We start from the raw sequence: 14,451 nt of genomic DNA on the forward strand, positions 1-14,451 counted from the left end.
GGGATTCTCAAAAGTCCTATCTCAAAGTGACTTAGGTTTCACAACTAACCTTTGTGAATTTTAAGCAGAAGAACAAAATTAAGCTGTTAAATGATCAAATGAGATAATGTATGACAAAGGAAATACAAGGCATTATCATGATTAAATATGTTTGTTGGTTTACCACAATATTTGCCCTACGCTAGGAAGTGAATAAATAATTTTAAAAGAACCGAATGATAGTTTTTATAGGCTCTTTAAAAAATTAATTTTTTCCTCCCAGTTTTATTGAGCTATAATTGACATATAGCACTGTAGAAGTTTAAGGCATAATGATTTGACTTACATAATCATGAAATGATTACCACAATAAGTTTAGTGAACACCTATCATCTCATATAGATGAAAAATAAAATTAAAAAGTTTTTTTCCTTGTGATCAGAACTCTTGGGATTTACTCTTAACAACTTTCACATATAAGATACAGTAGTGTTAATTATATTAATCATGTACATTTATGTCCCTAGTACTTATTTATCTTTTTTCAAAATTATTTATTGGCTGCATTGGATCTTCATTGCTGCACATGGGCTTTCTCTAGTTGTGGTGAGCGGGGGCTACTCTGTTGCGGTGTGCAGGCTTCTCATTGTGGTGGCTTCTCTTCTCGCAGAGCACGGGCTCTAAGCATGCGGGCTTCAATAGTTGCAGCACAGGGGCTCAGTAGTTGTGGCACACAGGCTTAGTTGCTCTGCGACATATGGGATCTTCCCGGACCAGGGCTCAAGCCTGTGTCTCCTGCATTGGCAGGCAGATTCTTAACCACTGCACCACCAGGGAAGTCCCTTATTTATCTTATAACTGGAAGTTTGTAGCTTTTGACCACCTTCATCCAATTCCCCCTCCCACCACTCTCTGCCTCTAACGACCACAAATCTGATCTCTTTTCTGTAAGTTTTCTTAGTTTTGAAGTACAATTGACCTATAACACTTTGTTTGTTCCTGGTGCAAAACACAGTGATTTGATATTTCTATAGATTTTAAATGATCATCACAATAAGTCTCGTTACCATCTGATACTATATAAAAATAGTACTATATTCCCCACACTGTACATTTCATTCCAGTGGCATTTTGTAACTGGAAGTTTGTACCTCTTAATCTCCCTCACCTATTTCTTTTATCCCCTTACCCACCTCCCCTCTGGCAACTACCTGTTTGTTCTCTGTATCTATGACTTGGTTTCTGTTTCATTATGTTTATTCACTTGTTTTGTTTTTTAGATTCTACATATAAGTGAAATTATACAGTATTATCTTTCTCTGTCTGGTTTATTTCACTTATAATATCTTCTAGGTCCAAATTTTGCAAATGGCAAGATTTTATTCTTTTTATGGCTCAGTAATATTCCATTGTATACATATACCACATTTTTATCCATTCATCTATTGATGTCCACTTAGGTTGCTTTCATATCTTGACTATTGCAAATAATGCTGCAATGAACATAGGGATGCATATATTATTTTGAAATAGTGTGTTTTCATTTTCTTCTGAAATGTACCCAGGAATGGGATTGTTGGATTATATGGTAGTACTATTTTTAATTTTTTGAGGATCCTCCATACTGTTTTCCATAGTGGTTATACCAGTTTACATTCTCACCAACAGAGCACATCCTTACCAACACTTCTTTTCCTTTTGATAATAGCCATTCTGACAGGTGATATCTCATTGTGGTTTTGATTATTTGCATTTCCCTGATGATTAGTGTTGTTGAGCATATTTTCACGTGCCTGTTGGCCACCTGTATGTCTTCCTTGGAAAAAAATGTTTATTCAGGTCTTCTGCCCATTTTTTAATTGTTATTTTTTTTGATATTGAGTTGTATGAGTTCTTTGTATATTTTCAATATTAACCCTTTATCAGACATATCATTTGCAAATATCTTCTCCCATTCAGTAAGTAGCATTTTTGTTTTGCTGATAGTTTCCTTCACTATGCAAAAGCTTTTTAGTTTGATCTAGTCTCATTTGTTTACTTTTGCTTTTTTTCTCCTTGCCTGTGGAGACATATTCAAAGAAATAATGCTAAGGCCAGTGTCAAAGAGTGTACTGCCTATGTTTTCTGTAGAAATTTCTATTTGTATCCTTTGCCCATTTTCAATTAGGTTGTTGGGTTTTTTTAATAAGAGATTTAAGATTTCTTTATATATTCTGGATAAATGTCCTTATCAGATATATGATTTCTGAATATTTTTCCCATTTCTTGATAGTATCCTTTGAAGTACAATTTTTTGTATTTTGATGTCCAATTTATCTATTTTTTCTTTGCTTGTGCTATTGGTATCATATTTAAGAAAGCATTATCTAATTCAAGGTCACAGGTATATTTTCTTCTAAGAGCTTTATAGTTTTAGCTTTTAAAGTCTTTAATTTTTAGCTATTTTTTGTACCTGAAGTGCAAGTAACAATTCAACATGGACAGCAGCCTATACACTATAACACTTGACCAAAACACAGAGCAATCCAATGAGATCCTCCAAAGGCTTAAAGTAAGCAAAGAGATTCTCTATTAGAACCCCTGGCTGTGTGTACTCAAAAGAAAGAGCAGCACACAAACACTGCAGCTCTCAGCAAAGTTGCCACATTCCATTCAGTATCCCGAATACAGTCTGCAGAGATCTGTGGTGGTTCTGCATATAATTCAAACTTAGTGACCTAAAACACCTTCTAATACATAAGGACCTACATCATCTGCCTAGGTCAAATACAGGTGTTTTAGGCTCAAGGGATGATGATGTCCATTCCCCAATGTTGGTATAGGCAGGTAACTGACAAGCCCGTCCCTAGGGCTCAGATATGTAAATCAGTGCAGATAAACCAGGTGGGGGGGAAGGGAATATAAAAACTTTAACAGAGATTAGATCAGATTTCAGGTTATGCTGATCAAATCTATTAGAGGTAACCTTTAGAAAGTTTTGAAAGCAGTAGCATTTTTAAGAGCTAAATTAATGTGTGCTCAGGAAGAAGTGTTTTGATAAAGCGTCCTGGCCAAATCTCAGCTGAAGAAAAACCACTGATCCCACGGTTGAGTGGTTGTGTTTAAGAGCGCTTTAGGCTGAAATAAAAGGTGAAGTTTAAAGCTAACTGAATACATCTGGGACATAGGTGTGACTAAGTCAAGGAATAAAAGCTGAAGAATTAGCTTGTAAAGCTTAATGAATTAAACTGGCTGAATTTAAGTTGCTCTGCAACTGTCGTCTGCCTACTTTTATATTGTTTGCACCCCAAGATTTCCTTATAGAAAAGCAAAGTAATTTTACTATCTAATCAATCAATCAATCAAACACTGTGTGAGAAGAAATAACTGATAAGTTTCAAGCTTTAGGTAAAATACAGGAAAATTTCCATTATTTCCTTAGTGAAAAATGGACATGTATGAGCAACAACATTCACTCATTTACTCATTAAACAAATATTTATTGACCAGATATGTGACAGGGCATTGTTCTAGGCACTAGGGATATTACAATGAACAAAACAAAGTCTTCACTCTCATGGAGTTTATATTCTAGTGTTGAAGACAGATAATAAAAATATATTTTTCAAGTGGTAATAAATGCTATGAAGCAAAAAAGGGAGCAGAGTGACTGAGAGGTTATGTTCAATATAGGGCAGTCAGAGAAGGTGACAATTGCTCTGTTAATATTAACAATATTAATCAATATTAATCAATATTGTGCAATACAATTATCAACCATTAAGCACTTTTTTGGGTGCCTACCAGAATAAAAATAACAATATTTGAGTACTTCTAGTGTCTGGTATTATTTAACTTACCATTCCAACAAATCTGAGGTAGCTATTATTATTATTTCTAACTTACAGTAGACAAAACTGAGACTTAGAGTGGCTGACTGTTTCAGGTATCTATTGCTATGTAACAAAGCAACTCAAACTTAGTGACCTAAAACAACATATCAAATTTGCTCGTAATGCTGCAATTTGGTCAGGGTTTGATGGGGACAGCACATCGGCTCACAGGGTATCACCTAGGATGGCTTAACTGGAGCTGAAGGATGCACTTCCAAGGTGGCCTCATGAACATGGTTGGCACGTTGGTGCTGTAAGCCCTGTTCCTGTTGTTCTACATCATCACCAGCATTTGGTTTTATCAGCATTTTGGATTTTAGCCATTCCAATAGGTGTGTAGTAGTATCTCATCATTTTAATTTGCAACGTTGAGCATCTTTTCCTATGCTTTATTTGCCATTTGTATATCTCTTTGGTAAGTTGTCTGTTCAGATTTTTTGCCCATTTTTAATTGGGTTCTTTGTTTTCTTACTGTTGAGCTTTAAAAGTTCTTTGTATTTTTTTGATATGTTCTTTACTGGAAGTGTTTTACAAATATTTTCTCCCAATCCTTGATTTCCTTTTCATTCTTTTAATGGTGTTTTTTGCAGAGTGAAATTAATTTTCATAAAGTTCAACTTATCAATTTTTTAATTTATGGAGCATGGTTTAGGTGTTGCATCTAAAAACAAACTGCCAAACCCAAATCACATAGACTTTCTCCTATATTATCTTCTGGAATTTTTATAGTTTTGCATTTTACATTTCTGTTTACACTCAATAGCATCTGTTAGATAAATTAAGGAAGGTTAATGGCAACAGAAATGGAACAGATGAGTTTAGATTGGAAGAAAGATACTGGTTCTATAGGTTTTGAAAGCATCAGCATAAAATTAACAGTTGAAGCTGGTTGGAAACTCATCCAGAGAACTACGTTGCCAGTTAAGACATAGCTGAGACAGCCAGTTGATCAGAGGGCAGGATTCAGGGTAGACCAAGGACAGATAAGTGAGAAGAGATCTGGTTCACCAATTAGAATTTCAAGAGAGGCAGTCCAGTACCCTGGAGAGCTCCCCAAAGAGCCTATGTTTTGACAGCCTGCGTGCTTTCAAATGCTCCTAGCTGACAGCATTTACGTTTTCTCATGGGTTACCAGAAACCTATATCACTGCACTGAATGAGTTTTAAATATCATTTTAAATATCACAAGAGTGGAAAAATTAGGAAATAGAGAGGAACATTAAAAAAAAAACTTACCACAGAGATAATAACTATGAAAATGGTGAAACAAGATCCACAAATTGACTCTATTTATTCATTCCTGTTTTCTTCGTCAACAATTCTTCAAATACTCCAGTTTAATGTGTACATTTTATGAAATTAAATTTGAATACCTAAGATTATGTAATTAAATATACTCTGATTCAATTACAATTACTATTTTTGCCAAGCCCTTGTTCCTGGCATAGGAGAGACAGGGAAGAACATTAGCAAAGCAAACTGGATTGGAGTACCAAGGCTTGTGTTCGTTTTCCATCTAATACCCGCCCTCTCCTTTACTGCGCTCCAGATATACTTCCTGCTGCCTACTTGACATCTTATTTTAATATCCATGGGCACCTTAAACTCAAATTGTTCAGAACTTACGTAATTCGTTTTTACCTCAAATTGTTCCATTCTTTCATTATCTATCTTGATTAATTTTAATACCAACGACCTTATCCAATCTTTGCAAAAATGAAGAAGGGAAGAAAGAAAGGAAAGAGGGAAGAAGAAATGAAGAAATACAGTCATCATCTCTCATTTCACTCAAGCCACAAACCTCAAAGATTATCTTCAAATCAATTCATTCTGTCACCTATCTCTTACAATGACTGCCAAGTTTTGTTGGTACCTCCTTCTGTCTCTGAAGTCTCCTCTTTCCTCTCTGTTCAGACCTTCAGCCATTACTCACCTAGACAGTTGCAGTGGCCTCTTTATTTGCAGTACTTCCTGTCTTAAATCCAATTTCCACACTGCTACCAGAGAGATATTTCTAAAGGATGGATTTATTTAAAATTCTCTGATGATTCTCCTATTTCTCTATAGGATAGTGATTAAAGAGTCATCTCCAGCGTCAAACAAAACCCGATTCAGTGAATTCCCTGGTGGTCCAGTGGTTAGGACTCAGCGCTTTCACTGCAGTGGCCTGGGTTCAATCCCTGGTCAAAGAACTAAGATCCCACAAGCTGCTTGGCGTGGCCAAAAAAAATTCAAACCTGCACTTACTGTTGTGTGACTGTGTGATCCTGGACAATTTGCTTATCTTCTCTATACCTCAGTTGCTTTACCTGTAAAATAGGAATTGATAATATCTGCTTCAAAGGATTCTTGGGAATATTAAGTAAAATAGCATATGTAAAATACTTTTTCACATATCTTAGCAGAGGGTAAACATTCAATAAATGTTATTATTATTACTATTATTATAATAATGGAAGTTCAAACTTCATTGCATGTTAGTAGATTAAAAATATTTTGATAGCCCAGAAGAGCAAATCCTTCTTTGGGAAAACATCTTATCTTCCAGTCCAATTATCTGCCCCTTGTGATGGCAGCTAAGAAGATTTCCACTTCTTTGGCTACAGGGATGGGCACTGATCCAATATTTGTTGAATATCTCACCTTCCTGCCTATAACATTTGGTTCAGGTTGGGCGTGTGACCCAAGCCTGGCCCAACAGAATACTTCCCTGGGATTTTTTTTTTTTTTCTGGAACTCTAAATGTGGGGAGTAGGGATGGGGGAAGGAGGTAGAGGGAGAAAATTCCCTTTTCTTAATTGGTTCCTATGGAAAACATAACCTTCCAAAAAGCCCTGTTTCCCACTAAACAGAGAATGCCATCTGCAGAAGAAGGGAATGAAACATCATTCAGAGAGGAGAAGAAATGAGAGAGAGAGAGAGGGAATGAGAGAGATGAGAGAGAGATGGAGAATCTTCATACCTTTTTATAGTTTCTGTTTCTAGGCAATACCAAGGCAAGGGTTTGCACCTTTTCAAGGCATATTCTGGTTACAGTCATGACCCCTGCAATCAAAAAAAGTCTTGACTGCTACCACTTGTCATACAAGGTCTCTCACAATAAGACACAACCATCTTTCAATCCTTGTTTCCATCTTTCACGCTAGGTTTCACTAAATTTGTTCTCATTCCTAGCATACATCACATCCTTTCACACCTCTGCACATTTGTATTGTATCTCAATTACTTATTAATGGCACAATCTCCAGACTCTAAGTCCTCCAGCCCATAATGCTTGTACTCTGTCCTGAACACTGTATAGCACAGTTTTTCTGTTATTTATTGTTAAAGAAATATCCACTAAAATTTTATTTATATAAAGGCAGATCTGTGGTCCAGATATGTTTCCAGGAATAGGGATATAAAAAATAGTGATGCCTTCCTACCCTCAAGAAGCTTGCAGTTGAATCAGGGGAGTCAGACATGTAACAATTGCTGTAAGAGAAGAAAATAAAGTACTTTTACACATATTATTTCATTTAATCCAAATGATAAAGCTTTAATGTTGATATTCTCACCCTCTCCATTGAGCTCACAAAGAAGCTCAGGCTGTGAGAGTTTAGAAAACTTGTCCAAGATCACTCAGCTAATAAAGTGAGAGAGGCTGGCCAGCAACTGAGGTCCTTTGTCTTCCAGTGTTCCTGCTTCTGTTATTCTGTCTCTCATATCATGCTTTCTCTCTTGCCTTGTCCACATCTTTGAGTGCTCAGTGGACAAAACAGCAGGGTGAAGCAGATAAGATGGTTTATCTTTCTTATCACTGGATAATATTCTCTCTCTCTCTCTCATCCCCTTCCTCTTAGCTTTTGGTGATTTAATCTTCAAAAACTTGTATCATAAGCAGGGTATGTCACAAGCACGAATTGGAACCTTTTTGGGGGGGTGGGTGGCGTGCCATGCAGCATGCAGAACCTTAGTTCCCCAACCAGGGATCGAACCTGTGCCCCCTGCAATGGAAGTGCAGAGTCTTAACCACTGGACCGCCAGTGGAGTCCCTTATGACTTTTAACTGAGTGATTTGTTTTGATTGCACACACAGTTTTCACTTGCCTTAAATTTTTGACTACCAAGACAGCACAAATATCACTTTACAGAAGCACATGTAAATTCTTCTGAGAGTAGGGTATGGGAAAGACTATTTGACAAGCCTCAGGAAGGTGCATGTGCTCCAGGATCCCAGCTCTGGAGCAGCTGTGCACACTGCAGGAGGCTGCTAAGAGTGCACTTTGGAACCACAAAGGAAAACCACTTTATAATGCATGGTTTCTCTCGCATTCTCCTCTGACAAAGCTTAACATTATGCCAGCTGGTGAGGGAAAAATATTTAAAGGGTCCACATCCATTTTCACAAAGCAAGTAATGAAGGGTGAATTTGGAAATGGTAATAAATTGCTAATGGGCACACTATATTTTAAGATACATTATATGAGGGGTCTAAATTTGCTATGTATACTTTTACAACAAATAACTGGGGTTAAAAGCGATGTTCATGTTATATATGGACATTTAAGCTTTGGATAAAAAGGAAAGGAATTTCAACAAATCCTCTTGATTTGATTATTATGAAAACATTTTTTTTTTTTTATGTTTCAGATCCATTTCCCTTTTCAGACCAATGCCACAATGAATAATGTAAAAGGTCTTCTACTCTTCCTCCACAGACAGTAATAGCTAATAATTGAGAGCCTGTAGGTTTATAACATTCTCTGTGATTTTTCAATTTTTGTATTTTTCATTTTTGGCTTTGAATATGGTAGAGAGCGCAATGCTATTATTGAGTTCTGTTACATATTAACATATCTGGATTGTTTCAGTCAGAGTAAACTAAAATATGCTGGGTGGCAGACAACTCCAAATTGCAGTGGCTTAACATAACAAGAGTTTGTTTCTCAAATTAAATATCCACATGCAAAAAGATGAATATAGGTCCATACCTCACAGTGCACACAAAAATTAACTCAAATGGATTATGGACTTAAATGTAAGAGCTAAACCTATAAAACTTCCATAAGAAAACATGATAGAAAATCTTTGTGATTTTGGGTCAGGCAAAGAGTTCTTAGATATAACATCAAAAACATATGGCATTGAAAAAAGATATATTGGACTTTATCAAAATTAAGAAACTTTTGTGCTTCAAAAGACACTATTAAGAAAATGAAAAGACAAACCATAGACTGGCAGAAAATATTTGCTAATCATGTATCTGATAAACAACTTGTATCCAGGATATATAAAGACTTCTTATAACTTGATAAAAAGAAGACAAACAGTAAAGTTAAAACGTAGGTAAAAGATGTGAATATATGCTTCACCAAACAAGATATAAGAATGGCTAATAAGCACATGAAAAGATGCTCAATATGATTAGCAATTAGGGAAATACAGATTGAAACCACAAGGAGAAGCCACTTCACTCTCACTGGAATGAGTAAAACAAGAAAGATAGACAATAACAAGTATTGGTGAGGATGTGGAGAAATCAGAACCCTCCCACATTGTTCACACTCTGGAAAGCAGTTTGGCAGTATCTTAAAAGGTTAATATAAACTTACCGTCCCATGCAGCTATTCCACTTCTAGGAATCTATCCAAGAAAAATAAAAACAAGTATCTATAAAAGACTTGTACACACATGTTCAAAGCAGTGTTATTCATAATAGCCCCAAACTGTAAACAATCCAAATGTGCATCAACTGGTGAATGGAGAAACAAAATAGGGCACATTCATACAATGGAGTACTATGCAGCAATAGAAAGGAAAGAACTAGGGACACATGGTACAACATGAATGAACCTCAAAAACATTGTGCTGAGTGAAAGAAGTTAGACCAAAAGACTACATACTGTATGAGTCCGTTTATATGAAATGGCCAGAAAAGGCAACTCTGTAGAGACAGATACCAGATTGCTTGGGTTTGGAAGCTGGAAAAAGGATTGATTGAAAACGGGCATAATGAATTCTTTTAGGGTGGTAGAAATGTTCTAAAGCTGGATTGTGGTAATGGTTGCACAACTTTAGTCTCTGCTTGCTGTCATTTAGGGACTCAAAGTGATGGATGTTCTATCTCAACACATGCTTCCATGGTCACCACAGTAAGGGGGAGGGGAATGTGCCTCTTAAAAATTTTCCTAGAAAGGGATTCATTTCCTCTTCCATTCTATTAGTAAAAGTGAGTTACATGGCCATGCTAACTTCAAGGGTGCAAAAGAGTGCAATTTGACTCTGTGTCTGGAACAAAGGAGAACCAGATTTTTTGTGAACAACCCTTATGACTATCACAGAAATACATAACAATAAAGGGTACAATTTACTCCAACTGGAGTTATTTTGCTTTGTACTTCTGAGGGGTTTGACATTTGTTTCTTCTAATCCATTGCATGTTGCTTAGTTAACAGAAATTCCTAAGACCACAGTTACAGAAATTCTTTTATGGTGCCTCCCTCAGTGCCCTTGATTCCTTGAGCATCTGGCTTCCTTAAATTAAATAACTGCACTTTTGTACTCATATAATTACACAGAGAAACAGCAAGGTTCCCCCCTGCCCCCAAGGACAGGCATTACTGACTTCTCTAATGCATAAGAGATTAGAACACTTTCGTGTGGCTAAAGAAGCAAAAAGTTAGACCAGTAAGTAGAAATTATAGGAAGGCAGATTGTACATCTATATAAGAAATAACTTTCTAATTATCAGCCTTTGTTAAACTGAAATGACTGCCTCTGAGGTACTGAACCACTGAAGATGCTGAAGCTGAGGCTTGCTGACCACTTGAAAAAAATGTTGAGAATTTAGACCAAAAGTTCTCTAAAACTGATATTCTATGATTAGGCTTAGCTGCACAGCAAATACACCTGTTTATGTAATATCTTTATCCATTTTTGGACTGCATCTAATTGTTTTAAATTCCACTCAACCGAAAAGTGTGAAGGGCACTGAAGATAAATTTATGATAAAATGTGTTATCACAGAGTTTAAAGTTACACTTGAAAGGTAGCACACAAACTGAGGCTCTCTTCTTCCACAGACTTAAAAACATGGTGCTAATTATCCCTGTGATGTAATAAGAGCCAAAAATATAAAATGATTTTAAAAATATAAACAAACGTACCACATGCGGCTACTAAGAGGAGCTGGGTTTTATCTACGTGGAAGTCACAGAGACAAGCATGCACTGTCACTTGGGACCTCTGTCGGCAGCAGAATATTGGCAGGCTAAGGGTCTGCCCTAGTACGAAAAAGTTCTGTATTCCTAAAACAAACCACTTTGCACGAAATTATTCTCAGATTTCATCACAATTAGTAAGGATTTGCAAAGCAGATAAACAGATAAACCCTTCATCTTCAAGGAAAAAAAAGTCCGAAAATCTTCTATATAAGCAATTTCTGATAGAAAGGAATTTGGGGCCGGACCATAATCGCCAAACAAAATATAATTCTGACATTCAGCGTCTCTTCCCCGCTGAATGAAATTAGGACAGCAGGCCTCACGCTGACGATAAGAGATTTTCTCCACAGAAAGGAAACTGGAAAGGCAGAACATAGGGAGCACCGTTCCATTTCTCAGAAACAGAACATGCAGTGTGAAAGTTGGACACAGGCTTTCCTCTACAACAGAAACAGCCTCAAGACGGCCGACGGTCCCAAGCACAGCGTTCACTATTGTGTTAGCGCCGGCGGCGGAAGAACTTAGCCCCACCACAAAGTTAAAGAGTCCTTCTTTGTTCAGCTCCGGCCGAGAGCGCAAGGCACGGTGTTCTTCCGCGCTCGCTCCGCAGTCTCCGCCCCCTCGCTGCTCTGGAGAGCTGCCATTCGGCACCCGAGTCGCTTCGCGTTCCCAGAATGCACCGCCAGTCCGCGGGAAACCAAAATGGCGAAGGGTTGTAGCGAAGTGGGCTGTGTTTGAGGCCGGTGTAAGGACGCTCACTCTGCCCCCCAACTCTCGTCCCCAGGACCTCGGTTTGTGCGCGTGTATGTGCGGGGTGCCCGGTGGGGCGGGTGCCCAGTAAGTGCTCGGACTCGCAGGGGAAGCGCCCACGGGGTCGTGATTGGTTGTTTTTTCCTGTATGAAGCGGTTGGCACCACTGAAGTGACCGAATGAGGTGAGAGACCTTGGCCTGGGAACCAGGCTCTTCCGGAGGAGGTGGAGGGGGTGGGGAGGAGGAAGAAAGGAAGCAAGTATAAAAGGGAAAGATGGAGGCTCACGGTGGGGGTGGGGGCTCCAGTGTGCATATGGGGGTGCGTTGTATATATGTATATGTTGTAAAGAATGGATGGAAAGAAGTAGTCAGTTGGGTGTTGGAGAAAATAGGGACTAAAGGAGCGCGCAGGGCGTTGGGGAAGTCGGTTGGAGGAACGAGATGAAACGTTGAGACGGGGAAGCTGTGTTTGGAGGGGCAGGAAGGAACCTGGGGGCGGGAGACGGTTGGAGGGGCAGGATGAACCTGGTGATGAGGGGGTGGGGAACCGAGGGGAGGAGCCGTTAGGAAATGGGGACTGAGGGAGATGTGGGGACCAGAATGAAGGGGTTGCCTGGGACCTTAGGGGCCCCAAAGGGAAGTAGCAGCTTGAAACGGGAGGGTGGTGGAATTGTATGGAATTGGAGTATGGGGGCAGAATAAAAGGGCAGGATGGAGTACGAGGATAAGGGGAACACCAAGTAGAGCCTGAGACCAAAACCCTGAAAGCTTAAAGGGAAGAAGTGAGAGGGAAAGTGTGAGATGGGGGCGAGATACCTTATGTTGGGAGCCCACCAAAAATCTGAGACATTCTTCTGTTTAATTAAATCTAACTCGTTTGCCTGCTTGGGTATAGATTTGTATCATTGTATTCATTTTTACAACGGAGGTAATTACGGTTTAAGGGATTTTAACTAATTTGCCAAGATTTCTTAGCATGTTTTAGTAGTGCCAGAACTCTTAACTGTGTGTTTTACAATCTGGCGTCCTTGGTTGCTAGAATTTTTCTTTGGAAGCAGCTAGAGGGAACAGATGGATTTATCGGGGTGATTTGACGAACTGTGAGGGTTCGTGAACAATGGGTAAAGGGATATGGAATGCTATTCTGTTCTTTAAAACATTTAACTTTAGTTAAAGATAGAACCCATTTACTAATTCAGATATATAAAACTGGGTAGGCCTGTGTATAACATAAGAAAGCACCATGTGAGGTCAGTATAGAACTAGAAATATGTAAATAGTGCCTGATTTAATTTGACTCCAGATGCTCCGGTAGTAGTAACTTTCTCCTTTAGATTGATTCCAGGTGACCCTTCTGTATACTTTGCCTATAGGCTGGTTTCAATTTCCATGTTTTCATTCTTTCTTGAGAATTTCTTTTTTGGGCAGTGGATTGCAAAGACAGGAAATTTAGAAGTATTTAATGTGGATAAAATAAAATGTATTTAAATTATTGAGTGACCTTTTCAGAGCTTTGAAATGCTTTAAATGGAGCCATTTTGACTAACAGCTGTAAGTGTCCAGTAGTTTTGGCAAGGAAAGAACTGATTTTAAATTTATATTCTGTTCTTGATATTTGGAATGTTATTCAGACTCCAAGCGTTTGTAGTGATAGCTTGTGAAGGGAATACAAGGTGTAACTTTTTGTTTTTGTTTTTTTAGGTTCCTAAATATAAAAATCTGTTTGAACTCACATTTTAAATTTACTCACCTTCATTTTTTTTAAGTGCTAAAAATATTCTAAAATATTTGAATTGAGTGCACCTGTTTCCTGATACTGCATATTCATGTCAGTGGGCATTAACGGACATCTATCAAGATGAAATGCACACACAATTTTAGAACCAGAAGTATAGAAATCATCTGGTTAAACTTCTTTTCTAGATAAAGCAAAATGTATTTAAATTATGCTTGTTACCTCATAGCTCAATTAGGAAAGAAATTTTATTTTGTGTATTTTGCTATGGGTTGTAAGCTCTTTGATGTCATGGATTTATAAATATACCTTTTCATTAGACCTTTGATTGAAAGGATATATTTTAGCATAATCTTCACATCTGACTTTAGGAAACTGGCAGTATAGTGATAATCTATTTTAACAGATGGGGAAATTTGCCTCTGAGCAGTTGCCATGGCCAACATCTGTAGCTTGGTGGTTTTGAAAGTAAAATTTAACTGCAGCTTTAGTTAGTGTAAACTTCCATGAATGGTATTCCTTGGTTGATATTTTTAATGCTTTATTTCCCCTGTTCTTCAAGATTTGCTTCTTGTAACAAAATACAGTGTAACAAGTCTAAATTGGAATATGGTACTTTGTGGATGTTTTTTATGTATTTGATTAGTGTTGTCCAATACAACTTTCTGCAGTGGTGGCAGATATCTATAGATGCTGTTTCCAGTATGGTAGCCATGGGCACGTGTGGTGTTGAACAGTAGAAATATAACTGGTGAGGCTGATAATTAAATTTATAACTTAATTTACTTCATTAAAACTAAAATTTAAATGGCCATATGTGGCTGCTCTATTGGACAGCACAATATTGTTGCATCCATTTATTAGGAGTTGTCACACACATGAACCATGAAAACCACAGGAACCCATGGG

At 37.8% G+C, this 14,451-nt stretch overlaps 1 protein-coding gene across 3 annotated transcripts in view; it reads left to right on the plus strand.

Annotated features, from left to right (window-relative positions):
- The first annotated feature begins 11,698 nt into the window (after window positions 1-11,698).
- Window positions 11,699-14,451, plus strand: part of MTF2 (metal response element binding transcription factor 2) — a 72,278-nt gene continuing 69,525 nt past the window's right edge. For 2 of the 3 annotated variants that reach the window (XM_057717642.1, XM_057717649.1), the window contains exon 1: window positions 11,760-11,990. Coding sequence is in view for 2 of the 3 variants with exons in the window: in XM_057717649.1 (XP_057573632.1) it covers window positions 11,986-11,990 (5 nt within the window). In the remaining variant the exon portion in view is untranslated. Of the gene's footprint in view, window positions 11,991-14,451 lie in introns of all 3 variants that reach the window. The other variant, XM_057717638.1, reaches the window with a different exon arrangement.

This window comes from Hippopotamus amphibius, chromosome 1 (genome assembly GCF_030028045.1).
Source record: "Hippopotamus amphibius kiboko isolate mHipAmp2 chromosome 1, mHipAmp2.hap2, whole genome shotgun sequence".
Classification (NCBI taxonomy): Eukaryota; Metazoa; Chordata; class Mammalia; order Artiodactyla; family Hippopotamidae; genus Hippopotamus; species Hippopotamus amphibius.